The following is an 18502-nucleotide window of genomic DNA, read 5'->3' on the forward strand; positions in this document are numbered from 1 at the left end:
TGATATTGCGCAGTGACACGGACGTAAGAGAAGACACACCAAGCGCTTGGTATGTCTTCTTCTCTTAGGTCTGTGTCGTTTGTTGTTGTGCAATATCACTTGAGGAATGGATTACCAACATGCCCGGAATGCTGCTCTCATAAAGTTATTGCCTTTAAAGTACTTTCAAAGCAATGTATGGCGTTCTAAGGCAAAGCTGCACCCTATGCGAAATTCATCTATCACCCCGCCCACGGTCTTTATAATTAAATTCCTTCCATTATTGGAGTAAATGACGCACGCAAAAGTGGCAAGAATATGTGTCACAGCCCATTGTAAGCTTCCACATTCTAAAGGCTTAGTTAAGAGCACATATTTTAGCTGAAGTTGGCACAAGCAGGCTAATGAGGAAAGCTTTGTTTACACAAGAGTGTGAAGTTGGGCTAGTTGGTGGAAAATCCACATTCTAAAACAACAGAGCTGGCTAAAAAGACCAGAAAAAGATTGGCAACACAGGTGCTTTATACATAATTTACATGTTGGTCAATACAGACACGTGTACTTGCTATCTATTTCTGGTAGCCATTTCTCACAAGCTAACAAATGCTAAAAGTTATCGTTTAGTCCTTTATGTGTCGTAACTTTCTCTAATGCTGTTGCCTAATCTATCTGTTATCTATGTTGTCACCAAATCTTGCGTGATCAGATTGCCTGCATGACGTAAATAATGTTGTACCTTCTAGAACGTACGTTACCCCCAGCATTTACACTGGAATGTACAATGAGTCATGTATAAATAGACAACGCTTTTGACCCGTCGATCATATTTCGATGATTGATGGCTGTGCTCGCCCCTATCGTGTTTGAGCGTAACTTGTTCGTGTGTGCAAAAGTTCGCCCAGTAAAGAGTTAGCATCGAGACTTCCAGTTGTGACACAGCTTGATTGTTCACCATCGTGACAATGTGGGATATAATGGAGGTGCTTTGCTGTGGACTGGCCGCCCTCTGCAAGCCAAAGCCCAAGCTGTGAAGACAACGCCACCATTGCCATGGACCAGCGAGCTAACCGCAGGCTACGATGACTGCTGCCGAAGTATGAACTTCTACCCGAGAAGACCAGGAGGATCACGGCCCAGTCAACAGCTACAATGACAGCGCCGATGCTGCCTGCAGAGATCATGCCGCCACAACCAAAAGATACACTGCCTTTCCACAGATCATTTTTTAAAGACCCAGAAAACTCGCTGGACACCTACAAAAGGATCGCTACATTTAACTGTAACTGTAATGACAAGCTGGGGCCTGCAGCATGTCTATTTTTCATCGGACGCTGCTGCCAGGACTTTGTTTGAAAACTGAGAGTCTACTTTGACAACGCGAGACCTGTTTCTATGCTCGTGAAGGTGTCCATTACAGCCCTTGTGCACGAAGAACTGCAAAAGTGTCCCTTGTGCAGCCTCAAATGGCCTCTGTCTCTGACATCGGCCATGAAGAAATTCAGCAGTCATGGAGAGTTCCTGAACCACCGCAACCTGAGGCAGAAATGATGAATTACATTACCACCTGCCATCACATTCAACCTCTGTGTCCATGCCAGGGCCCCGTAATGGTGCCCTGGTGGCATTACACACAAAAATTACTAACACAGAAGTTTGAGGGGTGGCATGTGCTTGGTGTGCCATTGCCTGGCTACACCACCAGTGGGAATATATGACCCAGCCAGGATCCGATGCAGCAACCTAACTGAGATGTAAGACGAAAGACTCTCGACCTCAACATATTTCTTGATCGCCATGCAGTCACTGCTCTAGATTACACGGGAGTCAACTAATACGTCATTAGTAAACCCTTCACACCAAGTTGAGGAAAGTTAAGACTGCATGAGATGGCCCTGAAATCTGGACAGCTGGAGAACACCTAATACATTAGAACCTCATTCATACGTTTTGCAAAATAACACGAGAAAGAACATACTAACCGGGAAAACATACGACCCAAAGTCAGTAAAAAATTTCTCAGACTCGACTATAGTTGACATCTCTGTTTTGGAGCATTGCACAAATTGTTGCCGCATGTGATGCCAATGCATGCTGAGCTGGTGGGGCCCGAGTGGCTAGAGACAGCACTTTACAGTCCTTGCTGCTTTGACTAACGTATGTTTGCACACCTCCAATTCGGCATGGGTCAGCAGCTGCTTCTCGGGGGGGGGGGGGATTTTGGCAGGAAGTTCTGACGTGCTTACTCAGCGAGAATTGTTGTGGCACAAGGTGCGGACGCACCTTGAGCTGGTGGGACTTGAGTGAGCAGAGATGGACTTTGTTGTTTTTTCTATTGAGTACTGTTTTAAGACGGTGACAGGAAACCGAAAAGAAATCAAGCTGGTTGGCAACATCGGAATACGATGCCTACAATGTCAAAGCAGCAAACCAAAACATGACGCTCACTTCGCACCGCATTTGGGTTATCGCCTATTAAAAGAGTGCAGTTCGCTTGGCTCTACATCACACTCACTGTGAAACAGACAGGTGAAGAAGTTTATCGCAATAGTGTTTTTAAATTCTAGGGTCTTACATGCCGAAACCACGCTCTGATTATGAGGCACACCACAGTGGAGGACTGCGGATCAATTTCGACCGCCTGAGGTTCTTTAATGTGCACCCAATGCACGGTACATGGGCGTTTTCGCATTTTGCCCCCACTGGAATGTGGCCGCCGCAGCCAGGATTTTATCCCATGACCTTTTGCTTAGCAGTGTAACAATGCCAAAGACACTAAGAAACAGCGGCGGGTCTGCAAAAGGGCTGGCAGCGATAGCTGTGAATGCAATGTGCGATGACCCACGAGAAGATTTACCAGTATTAACCGGTAAAAAAACAGAAGCAATAGCTATAATATTGGGTCATTTCTTTTGTAATCTCAATCACGAATGTTGGTGCCGCGATGTGCTACAAAATGGGATCATATGAACAAGGTTCCACTGCAACGCCAACTGCAGTCCACACATCAAGAATTAGCATTCGTGACTGCACATACACCAAGACCTTCATTATCTTTAAAAAATGTTTGCGAGACTTAATTCTTGGCATGGACTTTTGGAGCCAACACGACCCAGTCATCAACCTAAATTTCAAGTCAATAACACTGTTGTTGCGACTGGGGGTTCGAAGACGTGGGATCCTCTTTCCTCAGGGAGGAGTGAGTGAACATGAGGCTGGGTCTGATATTCAGGACGTTTTAAAAACATGTATATATTTACATAAGTACAAGAAAATGCAGAAAACTACAGAGAAGTTGATGATGAAGTTGTAGTCGCTCATCCCTCCTGCCATCCGTAGCTCCTTTTATGCCTCACGTGATCATTGCTTAGTCACCTCCCACCAATCCGGTGTCAGGAGGCCGATGACATCAGATCCCACTAATCTGGTGTCAGGAGACCAATGACATCAGGTCCCACCAATCCGGAGGTAGGTTGCCCTTTTCACTGACTCCGATCGTACTCTGACAGGTGATGGCAGGATCACCGCACTGACCGCGTCTCCGGCTTGTTCACGCCAGTTTGTGCTGCTGACAGGTGACAGCCGTATCATTGCGAATTGCTCAAACCTCTCTTGAACGAGGTATTCCCACGCTGGTCATGATTCATCTGTGTCGAGAACCATTTTGATGAGGCCATCGGCCCGTTCCCCATAATCATGCGAGCCGTGACCGAGGGGTGTCGCGGGGTGAACGGCCAATCACAACACTGTCCACAGAGCAAGTGATACTGCTGGATAGGACTTTCAGACACCATGCCTCGAGTGTACTTGAAGACGTCAGTGTCCAAGGCAGTCAGACAAGTCAGTCAAACAGACTTGTCGGCATCACACGTCGTGCCAGCATCATGATTGCTGTCGGCGCAAAAGCAACCACAGACATGAAAGGCATTATTGAGAGTGGCCAATACCTGCTGCTTGACCTTGAAATCGGTATCACAAGGGGGATTGTGCAATTGTGTGGAGGAAATGTGCAGTTAATGGTAGCAAACTTCAGCTACGAATACAATCACCTAAAAATGGGCACGAAGATTGCATACAAGAAGTTACAGTAGTGATGCATTTGTCCTCTCTGATTCTACCAAACCTACAACATTTCTGAACCAGCTTTCGATATTAATCTGAGCCTGCCCAGGCATAAGCAAGTAACAACCCAAGAGGCTCCTGTAGTAATACAAGGATTGCTCTTCGTTGTCTTCAAATATTCGACAAACACCAGTTGCTAAGCATCGCATAATAACCGAAGAATGAGCTCGATCACTCTGTCGGAGCCTTTATCGAGCTTCAATGTGAAAACAAGAAGCCATAAAGCAACAAGTCTATGAAATGCTATGCGACAAAATTACCCGGTCATACAAGAATCTGTGGCCGACTCTTGTAGTCTTGGTGAAAAAATAAAGAAAATGTAACTCTGGTTTTCTGTCGATTATCATTGCCTGAACAGAAGAACCTATACCACCTCCTATGGACAGACGATAGATTGAATCAGCTCTGTAATGCCAAGTATTTTTTGTCGATTGGTACCAAGGCTGGCTACTGAGAAATTGAAGTTGACGAGAGGGATCGAGAGAAGACCGCCTTTATCATGCCAGGTGGCCTCTAAAATTCAAGGTCATGCCATTTGGACTTCGCCCAGCAGCTGCGAAGTTCCAATGCGGGATAGATCGTCTTGGCAGGCTTGAAGTGGCAAACTTGTCTCATCTACTTGGATGATGTCATCATCTCTACCACGAATTTTGATGACGGCCTTAGGTGGCTTTGGACAGTATTAAAGGCACTCAAAGTACCCGGGCTCACCCTGAAGCCAGAAAAGTGCCGTGTTGTGGATGGTGAGCTCCTGTTCCTAGGCCACATCATCAGCAACTCTAAAGTCCTTCCCAACCCACAGAAAACAGCTGCAATTACCAAGCTCCCACAACCCATCAACAAGAAGGCAATGCGCAGATTCCTTGGTATGTGTGCCTATTCAAGGCACTTTGTCAAGGACTTCTCTTGCATTGCTTCACCTTTGACTTCTGTTACGGTCGGCCTGCAGGGGCTGGCGATCTTCAGAGAAGCGACCTCCAAACCCTTCCCAGCCCACTGCGACAACCTGCTTTGTAAAGGCAACAATGTGTCGCCTCAACAGCCCAACGGCGCCGGCATGTCTAGCCACGTTCGGCGGGCCGAGTATTGTTAGTTGATTCACTGTTGCTTTCACGGTTTGCTTGGAGCGAGAGAACTCCTGGAAAAGGATGTTTTGCGGTGCTTTCTCACGGGCCCCCGAAGTTGTCACAGTCAATGGACAGACGTGGTGGCTACTGACTGCAGGGTCAGGTCTGGGATCAAGAGGCGCCTGCTTGGGTCAAGACCTCTGTCTACAAGAACCCTCTCACCTCGGTGTGTTCAGTGAAACCAAAGTGTGGAAGCGAGTGTGTGAACCCTCCCCCTCAAAAGTGGGTCGACTACGATGACTTTGGATGCTACCATTGGTTGAACGGCAGTTTTCCCTCACTTAGGGATCTAGGGAGGACAGTGTTTTTAAGCAGCCGTTGTCGGCTGTTGGGGTGCATTCTCTTTCAGTCATGCTAGACTGATGAAATGTAACGTTCTCCACCCTTTATGTAGATATTGTAAATAAATCCCATATTCCTCGTTCTCGATGAGAACAAGTCCTTCCCTTCAACAACGTCCTTAGCGTGGATGAGTCAGATGACGGCATGGGCCAGCTACCACCTATTTCATGCCCGACCCCAACTCTTACACTGTTCTGACAAAATCAGACGTCGATTTAAAGCAAGAGAAACCACAGGTTGAAGCATTTCAAGCGTTCAAACATTCGCAATCTCCACTGGCACTTTCACGCTTCGACAAGGACAGATACAGAAATCCACACCAACGCAAGTAGCATAAGACTCAGTGACATGCTTTTCCAGAGAAAAAAATGGATTTGAAAGGGTCACAACTTACACTGGCCAATCACTATCATTAGCAAAAGCCAATTATCTTACAATGGGCAAAAACTGCCTTGCCACTATATGGGCTATGGCGAAATTTCGCCTTTACCTATACGGCAGGCCCTTCAAAATCATAGGCAACAACCATGCATTATGTCGGTTAGCAAACTTAAAAGACCCTTCATGCCGCCTTGCACTATGGAGCCTCTGACTGCAACGATTCCACATCACCGTGACTTCGATGTAGACTGTCAGTTTTGCATCCTTACCAACCCACCACATCAAGACGAACAGGATGACAGATTAATGGGAACAATAAGCGGTAAAAACTTGGCTGAACCGCAACGAACAGACCAAGAAATCAGAAGCCTTGTAGAGTATTTGGAAGGCAAGACAGACTTTGCCCTAGGATATTCAGGAGTGGATTGCTCTCATTTTCTTGTCTTTTTTTTTTCAGAATGACGTCCTTGTGAAAAAAAATTTCTCACCAGTCCGTGTCAACTACCTTCGCACTGTGCCTTCAGCAATGCGGCCAGAGGTCCTGCATGCCTTACACGACGATGGGCACCGTAGGTTCCCCCCCTTGCTCACAAGAATACAAGTGTATTACTGGCCGCGCTTGACCATCAACATCACGCAACACATCAAAACATGTCAAAACTGTCAGCGAAGAAAGGCACCACCAACAAGGCTGGTGGGATTGTTACAGCTTATTGCACCTCCTTACCAACCATTCCAGCAGATCGGAATGGACTTGTTAGGTCCCTTTCCAACATCAACTTTTGGGAATAGGTATATCGTCATGGCTACAGACTACCCTACCCATTACACCTAAATGAAAAAGCCCTGCCCAAAGACAGAGTAGCCGAAGTGAGGAAATTCTTTGTTGAAATCATCCTGATTCGACATGGTGGCCCTGAAGTCCTTTTAAAACCGACAAAGGAACAGCTTTTACAATGGAGCTTATCCAAGCGATTCTACAATACAGCCAGAAGAGTCACCGACAGACAACTGCCTACCATACGCAAATGAATGGTCTTACGAACCAACTAAACAAGACCCTCATCAGCATTTTAGCAGTGTACGTCGACATCGAGCACAAGACAGCAGGCAGTGCCATGCAGTGTTATACAACATGGCAGTGCAAGAAACAATGCAGGTGATGCCATTCAAGCTGGAAAGGAAATTGGTGGCCACACTTGATGTCATGCTGTCGCACATCAGCAATGAAGACATTTCAATGTCGCTGCCTCCATCCAGCATGCCGAAGAATCACAACAACTCACCCACCTGTGCATCACCAGCAATGGATTGATAGCCAACGTTTCAATCTTTGAGGACGCTACATGAAATACCAGCCCACCGACTATGTTTGGGCTTGGACCCAGATGCACTAATGTGTACAGAGTGAAAAGCAACTGCAACCGTGTTTTGGACCATACAAGATCCTCTGGCGTACTGGCCGTGCCGGACGGCATTACACAATCAACAGCGGCACTGCATATCACCTGAAGTCATTCACGTTGTGCGTCTTATGCCACGCTAAGTGAACTAAACAACTTGGGGACTTTATTTCTTTGTTGCAATGTTATTTTTCTTTGCTACCTTATTATTTTTTGTTCTCTTTCATGTTCTGTTTACACCAGCGGCCAGAGGTGTACTTGATATTTTTTTCCAGTGACCATTTTGCACCGGCCAATAAATGCTAAAATGCTCAGAGTAAGACAAGCCTTTCTGTATCGGAACTTTCTCGAATGTTGTCACCAATTCCATATGTTGTCTATGCTGTTGCCGAACCTTGTGTCATCGGATTACATGCACTACGTAAATAGCGAGCACCAGCAGTTACACTGGAATCTACAACGAGCCATGTATAAATAGACAATGCGATTGACATATGGACAAAATTTCAACGATCAATGCCCGTGCTTGCCACTATCACTGTGTTTGAGTGCAACCTGTTTTTATGAGCACAAGTTCATCCAATAAAGGGTTAGTTTTGAGACTCTCAGTTGTGTCATAGCCCGATTCTTCCCAGTCATGACAATGTGACAATATTTTATAGGAGTAGCAGATGAGTTGGAAAAACAACTGTATGTGCATTTCCCTTGCCGTGCACTGTAAAAATTTAGCAGAGGCTTGCTGACGACATGCTAGAAAAGAGCTGGCTTTTTCACCAAATTCAGAAGAGTCGCAAGAAATGTGGCCTTTGGATTTTCATTAGCCTATCCCTTAGGTTTTCTTGGTATTGTTTTACAATCTTATCTGAACAAAATCATCCAGGATAAAATAATTATACTTGGCAAAAGAAGTAACAGCAGGAAGTCACAATATTTACAATACTAGGAATTTTTGCAATACTGAGAAGCAATGGTACAGTGGCTAGACTGACATGTGCGGACAAGAGTTTTCTCTCAACTATCAGAAGATCTGTACAGCATGAAAAACCACACAGCATGAGATATAGTGTCCAACAATGATTAGATACAGTATAAACAAATGGATATAGACAGAGGATTATTTCAACGCAATGCAGAATGAGATAACATTATAAAAAAGGCTACTGAATATTTGTAAATAAAGGGTTTCACTTTTAGCAGCCGTCAAGTGTTCTGGTACATTCACTACAGTTAATTACCTAGACAAAGGCAGCACAACTTCTCAAGACAACTCATCCAATTTGGGCCATAAAAGTTGCATTATTTTAGTTATGTATTGTAGTCTATAAGCGGTCTGTTTGAATAGAGCAGCTTTGGAACAAGAAACACTTTATACTTGCTTCAATTAAGCACCCTTGTTATAAACTACCCAAATTTCAATATACAGTAAAGCCTCAATATAACAAAGTCGGTAAAATCGGCAATTTCCTTTGTTATATATCAAAATTTCGTTGTAGTGAAATTCGACATTTTATGTAAATAAGTACAGTCACCGATCTATTTTTCTTGCATGGAAAGGGGCCGCAGAATTTTCTGAATTATAGGGCAATCGAAAAAGCTAATTTGAATGAGAAAACAAATCATTTTGATGAATTTGGGAGTCGGCGAAGAGTGATACGGTTTGATGGCCCGTACGTCGACGATATCTTCCTAGCACTACAAGTTGAGCAAAGCCAGCCATGCTTTCGCATGCGCTCTACCCCCGCGGCTGATAGGGTCGCCCACACTGGGATGATGCTACTATCAGGAAAAGAAGCACAGGCAGCAGGGAGTGAACGCTTGCTCTGCCTCTCGCTCCAATGGGTCGCTGAAACTCGAGGTTACGCAACCTCCAATTATAAGCGCACGGTAAGACAGCTTACAAGGTGCCACACCGACTTGGCCCACCCACTATTTGCCCATGCAGCAGATTACCTCAAAAGCAGAGTGCACAGCTGTGTATGCGCTCAGCCATGCTTACAGCTATGCGCAGCCATGGCCGAGAAGAACGCCAACTTACACCCCACTCCCCCCTGCCCTCTCGCACGCGCTTGATCGTTACTGCGAGCTCGCTAATCTCCCCCCTTTCCCTTTGCTTGCCAGAAAGGCGACACCTGTGAAGCCACAATTTTTCTTGTCTCATCCTCACACACTTTCACTCACACCTAAAGCACACGGTGCGCAGGGCGCGATAGGGTCTTATCACACTTGTACTTTATACAGCACATGATGCGGCTCCAACTCTGGCGGTCGCTCTTGTCGCACAACGCGCGATTTGAGAGGTGCGTTTGCAAGCAGCCGCTTGTAATTCACTCATGCAACCATCTGTGTATGGAAATTTCCATTTATTGTCTTGGCATTCCTTTACAGCAGCAGTGAAATATCGTTATATTGAAATGGCATACAAACACACTTCTCTATATTGAAGTTCTAAATGCATGGTGTTTATGGACAAGAGGTTATGAAAAGTTAAATACTTCGTTATATAGAGAATTTTGTTATATTGAAGTTCATTATATCCAGGTTTAACTTAACTGCAAGTCTGAAGTTTGACTGCACTTTCACACTTTTTTATGTAATCAATACTACACAAATTAGTGGGAGTTTCACAGATATAAACAGTTTTAATGCCTTGGTTAAGACACATGTAGCTTTCACCTCTCTGACCATGAAATTTTTATGACAAAGCCGTGGTGTACTGGCATACCTTAAATATGCAAAGCTGACATATATACACAGAGTTGCATCTACTATGCATAATGAGCAAGTATATTGCCTTTCTCTCTTTAGGCCAGTTTGCAAGCATCACAGCCTAAGTGTTCATATTTTCTGCTACATAAGCTTTAACACAGGATAGGAATTACAAAATAATCTTGTGAGGAAACTCACCTCTGGAAAACATTCCTAACAGCCTGCTCACTCGCACCAATGTATTTTGACAATAGCTCTGGCCCCTAGAAAAAAAGTAGGCAATATGGTTGCAAGATGAACACATCCAAAACAAATGTTTATGAACATGTTACATGGCAGTGAAGATAAAGCTGCTCAAATATCATGTATATATGATCTGCAAAATGTTTTGTCGCATATTTCAAGCCTACTCTGTCACTGGCACCTGGGCCTTGCATTTGTTAACACTTACTCATTCTTTATTAGAAGAGCCTAAAACACTGACTGCAAATAAACCATACAAGCTTTTAAACATATCTTGAAGGGACACTAAAGGAAAATATTAAGTTGAGCTAGACTAACACATTGGACTTCCGCAATAATGAATTCGTCATTCACAGCAAGACTAGAGCTTTTGTAAGCGAGAAAATGATGAAAATAAAAAGTCAGAGTGGTGCCACTTGGAGTAGAGTATGGTATTTCTCTCGTATGACACATGGCAATCCGTCAGGGCACTGGGCGGCTTCAGCTGCCCGCAAGAAGGGAGATAGAGAGTAGATGTATACACGAGAAGGCCGGACAGCTGAGAGAGGTGTGGCTGATTCGCAGATAGCAGCAGAGGTGGTTACTTAGTGGCTTTGGCATTGCACTGCTAAGCATGAGGTTGTGGGCTCAAATCCCAGCCATGATGGCCACATCTTGATGGGGATGAAACACAAAAATGCCCATGTACTGTGCAATGGGTTCACATTAAAGAACCCCAGGTGGTAAAAATTAATCCAAGGTCCCCTAGTATGGCATACCTCATAATCAGATCGTGGTTTTGGCATGTAAAACCCCAGAACTTAACGTGAAGATTATATCATGGCCTCAGTGTTGACACGGGCCATTCAAATTGAGAAGAAGCAGCAGCAGGAGGTTCGGTGGCAGTTTTCTATGCAACAAAGTCATATATTGGGGCTAAGAAAATGGTGATAGACTTCCAGACAAATAAGCTATCAATTTAACTCGACTTATTGTTTTCCTTTAGAGTCTCTTCAATAAATCAAACAAGCTCTGCTTATAAGTATAAAGCATATAATGGCAGTGAGCTAGATCGAAAAACTTCTTCAGACAGCAAAATCTCCAAACCCCAGCCTTGCAAATTTCAGCAACAGAAAAACACAAGAGTGCTACCATGGTTTCTAAAACAAACTGAACTGAGTGACACCTAGAGCAGTGCCAAACATTCCAGTTCCTCTGTATCTCCAGCATGTGTGAGCTGTCCTTGTTTCCTTCTCTATCTATTCATCCCTTTCGCCCTTGCTCAACGTATGGTAGCCAAGTGGGTTCAGTCCTGGTTAAGCTCCCTGACCTTCACTTATCCCTGTCTCTCAAAACAGAGAGGGACCGTTATGTCTCACAAGGCACCCGCAAGTCAAACCACCCGATGACATTAGATGCCGGCAGTAATGTGGAGGGCACACTCTCTGGAAGGCTGCAAAATGTTTTCAAACAACTGCAGCCAGAAAATGACAGAAGAAAAATAACAAAGGACAGACAAGAGCACTTGTGTCTCTCTCCGGTTACTTGTATTAATCTTTTTCTGCAATGTAGTTGCTTGAATATAGATTACCAACTAGCCTGTTGTTGTACCCTGCTCCAAAAAGCAATCTGGGCCTCCAAAATGAGGTGGCACCGATGGAGTGGTCAACCTCGACGGCACAGAAAATGATGAGAAAAGCTCATAAAAGCTGTCACAATAAAAAAGTTATCTATGACTAAAGGGAACAAAGCCACCATTTTTATATAGAAGACTTCATACAGGTGAACAAGGTCCCCATTTACATTAGGATACTTTATGCAGGCTGCAGGCTGTGAACGGTTGCCACCTTCCCAGTGGAAACAAAACAGTGACTGTGAGGACGTCCAGTGGATATTCTACGAACATCTACTACCAGGACATGTATATGCCAGGCATACGTTGAATACATCCAGCGGACATCCTCCACATGATCATATGGCCACACCTTTTGTGTCCTGCAGAAATTCCTTGCATATGCGAGACGGACATCGCAGGGATATACTGTGGGCATTGCATTGGCATGTCAAGGCCTTTTGCAGAGTGTTTGCTATAATGAATATTCCTTTTGCAGCAGATGCTGTACCTGACAGATGCAATGAACAGAAGGCCCAAGCAGCAATATCAGATACATTAAGTGTACACATATGCATACACGCTTGTGCACTGAGGTGTAGTGTACTCCTCATTCTTCGAGGCCTTCCATCAGGTCCGAGGCCTTCCATCAGGTCCAAATGGCATACTGAACAATACTTGAAATTTTCAAAGTAAGTTGTGTCAGGAAACTTACAAAGTATGATGTGCATATGAGCTGGACACATCTAGCCTTGGCTTGTAATATGACTATATGAGAAAACGCAAATCTGTTGCAAGGAAACAAAGACAAAGGCTCATAAATGACAACTATTCATGCCTGGGCCGAAAAAGGTCCAGAAATAGTTTTTCCTGGGATGACCTCAATAGGATGTCTGAGCCTGGTTTTCCATCGCATATTATATTTGTCTCCAAAGCACTGCACGGAGACTGGGGCATGATTTGGATGTCCCACGGACGAAGTGTTTTCACTAGGAAGCTGCTTACATGAAGAATTCAGCGATTAGTCACCTTTATGCTGATGAAATTGACAGCACACTCCGAGGCCACTATGCCAGCAAGAAGTGTCTTGCCAGTCCCAGGGGCTCCATACAGCAGCAGGCCAGACAATGGACGAATGGGGCAGTTTGCAAACAGCTCAGGGTACTGCAGTAAAGATGTCAATTTCCATGATAAAATATTGGCAGTTTCAGCTGAAGGGCGAAGCACAGAAAGTGATAGCAAGATTTAGCATTGCACTCGAGCTCTTCACACAGTGTTCTAACACAAGCAGGGGCAACATCTTGGTACGACACAGCATATGAGGCAACTTCAGCTGTGCAGCAGACATTGCACCCTGTCAGCTACCAGGCGTCTCAAAACACTAGCGTGAAGAGGAGCATCACCAGTGGCATCGCAGGTGCCACACCTCAATGGTACTCAGGACAACAGCAACAGAAAACCAGTAGGGTTTGTCAGTACCCAATAAAAAAAATTTAGATTGTTTTAGCCTGACGTTTACCATCTGTTATGCTCATGCTAGTATATGCACCCAGGTGTGGTATGCGTTAGTTGATCAGCAGGAACGCTAGTGTTTGTGCGCACAATGCTCATGCCAGTAGCGCTAGGCAGAACATTGTCCTGTCACCCGTGCAGAATCGATTCAGCGGTGCGTGATGGTGCACCCCTTGGCTAAGTCACTTTTGCAGCGAAGAAACACACTGTGTCACTCACACATTAGGAGACCTTTTAACCCTTGTGGCCATCGACACCTTGACAACATGGCAGCACTAAAAACGTTCCCCTAGTGTCTGTACAATTGCTATCGCAGTAAAATGTGAGCTATCACATCCTGATATATAGCAGAACTAGAAACTGCCAGTGACCTTTCCCGATAAATGTGATGAGAACTTGAACGCTAACAACCGTCCAAATCTGGAGAATTCAATATGAATGCTCTCTAAAAGTAAGTGGAGGAACAGCACATTAACAGACAGCAAAATATTATATAACTCCACTAGCACATTCCCTCTGACCTGATATGTTTTCTTGAATGCAAAATTCTTAAAGCCTAGTACTTTTTACGCTTACCTAAATTTTTATGGAAAGGTTTGTCTGATAATTATCCTGGCTACTGCACTTCTTTTAGTCCCATAGAAAACATATTTTTTTAGCGTGAAAGCTACATCTCCCTTTAATACTGATGTGGAAAATTTTGACCAGTTGCAGAACATGCAGGATAGTTTATTTCCTCCCTTCTCGGCACATTTGCTTAGCCTTATCAGTAGCTGTGTTTTCATAGAACAACTGCCACTATATGCTAGGTGCTTTGAAAAACACACTAAGCTGAGATGCCCATGGCATTAGAGACAATAATCATTGCCTGTAAAAGCACCAGAAGATGGGAATAAACAGCACTTGGATGGGACGAAGTGAGGACGACAGACAAGGCGCTGGCACTCTCGTTTCAGTCCTAATGTTCCCGTCTTAATTGTAATTGTTCCCATCCTAATGATGTACAAACCAGCCCAGACCAGCACACTCCACCAGAGGACTCTGAGTCGGGTGACATGCTTGCAAATACCTGCAGCATAGTGAAGCCTAGCGTTAGATACAGACCATTAATCAGCATCAGTCAAGTTCTCCGAGCTCAACCAATCGCCCACGCATCCCAATTACAGTGCGCCGGTGCGCATCTATCATGCTACCGAACCTGCCAGACATGCTGGTTATCCTGCCCTCATGTGTCGCGCATGGAAGTTTTGTCTCCTCCCCCCTCCTCCCCTGTGCGGACGCTTCCCGAAAGTGTACATGGAGGCCAGCATATTTCGAGCTAGTTGACCTTAGTCACAAGAAAAGCCAATTTGCAGCACTGGAAGGTCACTCAAGGATGACCAGACAAGGAGGCAACGACGGACAAATGCGGCCATCGGAGAATAGTGCCCAGGGAGTGTATCCATTTGCCGAACATGACACCACTTGCACGGGCCCTATGACTGGATAAAAATGATGACACCTGCATGGCCTCGACGATTGGCTGAAAATGACGTGACCTCAATGAACTGAAGGGGTATAATCCCGAGAACCATCGAAAAGGGAAAGACATTCTTCTTGCTAAGGACCGCAGCATATGATTTGCTGCCCGCCGCCAATGACTTTTTACTGTTATTTTACTTGTTTCTAAGTCCTGTACATAATGTAAATAAACCTTCCGTTCTCAAAGTCTACCTCAAAGTCAGCCAACTCCAGCACTTAATGGCAAGATCAAATACTAGAAATGCTGCTCAAATTAAAGGGATACTAAATGGAAACATGATATCGAACTAAATTGGTAGTGTGCATTAATTAAATAGTCAATGGACGCTTTCACTTAGGGAAGTGGGATCTGCCCCAAAATAATACGAAAGCAAGAAGCCTGTTACATTGCATGCAAATCATTAAAGCACCTTTTTGTTACACCACAAATGACAAACAGAACTAATTGCTAATAACTTTAACGTTTACTTTTGTTCAATTTAATGGTTTTGACGTGTTCATATATATAGCTCAACATGTTATGCTACAAAAATTATTCAACATTCAACCTAGTAACCTATGTAGAATTTTACCTGTGAAGAAACAACCCAAATTGGCAGAGAAAGGGGAAATATAGACACTGCACAATGACATTATCAGTGCCGCTGTCTGCCTATAAAGAAACAGAGGAAATGGGAGTTTGGGCCTTAAACTATGATTTAATTCACAGTAGGGTCATCCTTTCCTGCGAGGTAAATGATGCAAAGGTCCGAGAACAGCAACGTACCACTCCATTTTATTCACTGACCATCTCAATGTGCAATTAAATGGGCTCTACAACATCTCTCATTAACTAGGATGTCTCTTTGATTTACCCTTGCTGCCCCACTTTCCTCACTGCAAACACATTATTAAAGCAAGCCTGCTGCAGCATGTGTGGTGCTCACAATGCTTGATAAGCCATTAGCAACTGCATGTTTGTATTTTATCTTTTGTTAACTAAACAGCAAATGTGCCCCACTTCACCCTTCAATTGCACCTATCAATGGTGGCTTTTATATTTGATAACTATATAACACGCCACTGTGACACTATGAGGACAAAAATATACGCATCATGAAGAACTGCGACGCAGAAAAAGGGCCGAGCGGGGTCACAGAACCCCCTAATACAAACCACTATTACGCAGAAAGCAGGCTGACCTTTGTAGGCCAGAGAAAAACCTCCTGCAGGGTCTGCTTCACATCATCCAAACCACCAGCATCTCGCCAGTGCAAGGTGTGCTCTGCCCTCAAGTTCAGGCCTCTGAGGGATGCTGGGCAGTACTCTTCCAAGGCGCGCTCAAAATGGTCGTCCAAGAGAACAATTTCTTTTTCGAGCCCTTTGGTTATAAGAAAGAAAGCGACAGGTATAGAATGCAAATAAGACGGACACGCTCAGCACTCAACTCAATACAAGGCACATTTTCACCGAGCCCTGCCGCCAGTTGTCACTGTGCAGACTACTCTGGACGCCAACTGCAGGAATGCCATCTCAAATTCTAGTTATATCAGAGGTTACCACAACACTTTAAAAAAAGAAAAGAAGATTCTGTGATCACAAAGGCAAGGCATCAATTTGGCACTCTCTATGTGCACCCAACACAAATGGTAGCATGGTAAAATTGCGCATGCGCCACGACAGTAAATAAACTAAAAGAGCACACGCAGCAGAATGATGTTCAAACCTATAACAGCATCATCTCCATTGGTGCGAAGATTCAAGACATAAAAGCTATAGTGAGCCTCATTTTATTTTATTTATTAATTCCAAATACCTACAGCGCCCACAGACATTACTGCAAGGGGGTGAGGATACATAACTAAGCAAAAGGTGAGTAAACAAAAAGTAAAAGGCATGACAAGCAAGTACTAAATGAAGACAACTGCACTCGTTCATACATCTGATAACAAGGCCCAAAACATTGGTTCAGATCGGCACTCAATAATTTGTTTGGGCAACCGGTTCCATTCATGAATTATAAGTGGAAAAAATGTGCTTTGATAAGTGTTAGTTTTACATTTACATCAAGTCAATTAGACCCGAAATGCGATGGAAACAAATAAATATCTTTGTATATTAATATTTTACAATAAAGATGTTACTCAACATTTCTAACTGATAGTTCCTTCGGCAAGTACATAAATGCTTCCATCCAAACGTTAGTTTAATGTTAGTAACACTACTACAGAAGTTATAATCTCTTGATACAAATCGAGTGGCACAGTTTTGTACATGTTCCAGCATATCAGTTAAATACAGGGTGTTTCAGCAAACACTTTCAAAAATCTTTAAAAGTTGCCCATGGCAGATATCACAATTCTAGTTCATGAGCTGGTCTACTCGAAGCAGTGGACAATACATCCACAAAAAATTGAGATGCAAAATCAAATAATTAATAAAAATCCACTAATTAAGTTTCTAACCAATTACATTATGGCTCATATTGAAATTTACAAATTATAGACGTGGACCTCGCAAGGCGGATCCACTTGGAACAAATTCCCGAACTCTGCGGAGAAATGCATTGGCGTTCCAGTTAATTTGTTAACAAAACGTCATTTCATACACTGAAGCACACAAGTAACTGGAATGACAATGCATTTCTCCGCAAAGTTCGGGAATTTATATCTTGAAACTGGTGTCATCCTGAGAATTTGTTCCAAGTGGATCCACTTTGCGAAGTCCACTGCTAGAATTTGTAAATTGCAATATGGGTCATAAGATAATTAGCTTAGAAGTCAATTAGTAAATTATTTTTAATTTGTCAACTTTGCATTTTAATATTTTGTGCAAGTAGTGTCTGCCGCCTCAAGTAGACCGGCTCATAAACTAGAATTGAGCTATCTGCCATAGGCAGCCTTTAAAAAATTTTTAAAGTGTTCACTGAAACACCCTGTATAAAGTTTGTGTGCTCCAAACAACACAAGCACAATGCAATATTGTTGGATATGGTCCAAGTAGCTCTGCAAATGAAATGAATCTGAATAATTGTTTACATCACAGTATACAACACAATCATTTGCATATACTAAATGTATTCTACAAGTCACATCTTTCACAATGTCATTAACATACACAAGAAACAGCAGGGGCCCTAGAACGAACCCCTGCAGCACTCCCGAAGACACAGCAGCATAATCGGACTGAGACCCATTAATCAGCACACATTGCTTACATCCCTGCAGATAACAGTGTAGCCAGTTTAGAAGAGAAGTAGGCATGTTAAGTGAAGACAGTTTATATAGTAGCAAGTCATAAGGTACCAAATCAAGCGCTTTTTTGAAATCAAAGAAAATTCAATCTGTTTGTAACCCAAGAATGATGAAAAAATATCATGGCTAAATTCTATGAGCTGCCTTGTACACGAGTAACCTGATCTAAAACCATACTGAGCATGAGTGAAGAATTGATTTTGTTCCAAATGTTTCATCACTGCACTATAAATTATGTGTTCAAAATTTCTGCAACTGATATTTGTAAGCGAAATCGGCCTGTAATTACCAACTATGTTTTTAGGATCACTCTTATGAATGGGCACTATATCAGCATTTTTCCAT

The 18502-nt window shown here is 43.6% G+C and overlaps 1 protein-coding gene across 1 annotated transcript in view; it reads right to left on the bottom strand.

Annotated features, from left to right (window-relative positions):
- LOC142572432 (peroxisomal ATPase PEX1-like) overlaps window positions 1–18502 on the bottom strand; it is a 96188-nt gene that overhangs the window by 41297 nt on the left and 36389 nt on the right. Inside the window, exons 12-14 of the mRNA XM_075681535.1 lie at window positions 16106–16284; window positions 12921–13055; window positions 10256–10320 (exon numbers count right to left, since the gene is read on the bottom strand). Coding sequence (XP_075537650.1) covers window positions 10256–10320; window positions 12921–13055; window positions 16106–16284 — 379 coding nt within the window. The remainder of the gene's footprint in view (window positions 1–10255; window positions 10321–12920; window positions 13056–16105; window positions 16285–18502) is intronic.

The sequence above is a fragment of the Dermacentor variabilis genome, chromosome 2, assembly GCF_050947875.1.
Source record: "Dermacentor variabilis isolate Ectoservices chromosome 2, ASM5094787v1, whole genome shotgun sequence".
Lineage (NCBI taxonomy): Eukaryota > Metazoa > Arthropoda > Arachnida > Ixodida > Ixodidae > Dermacentor > Dermacentor variabilis.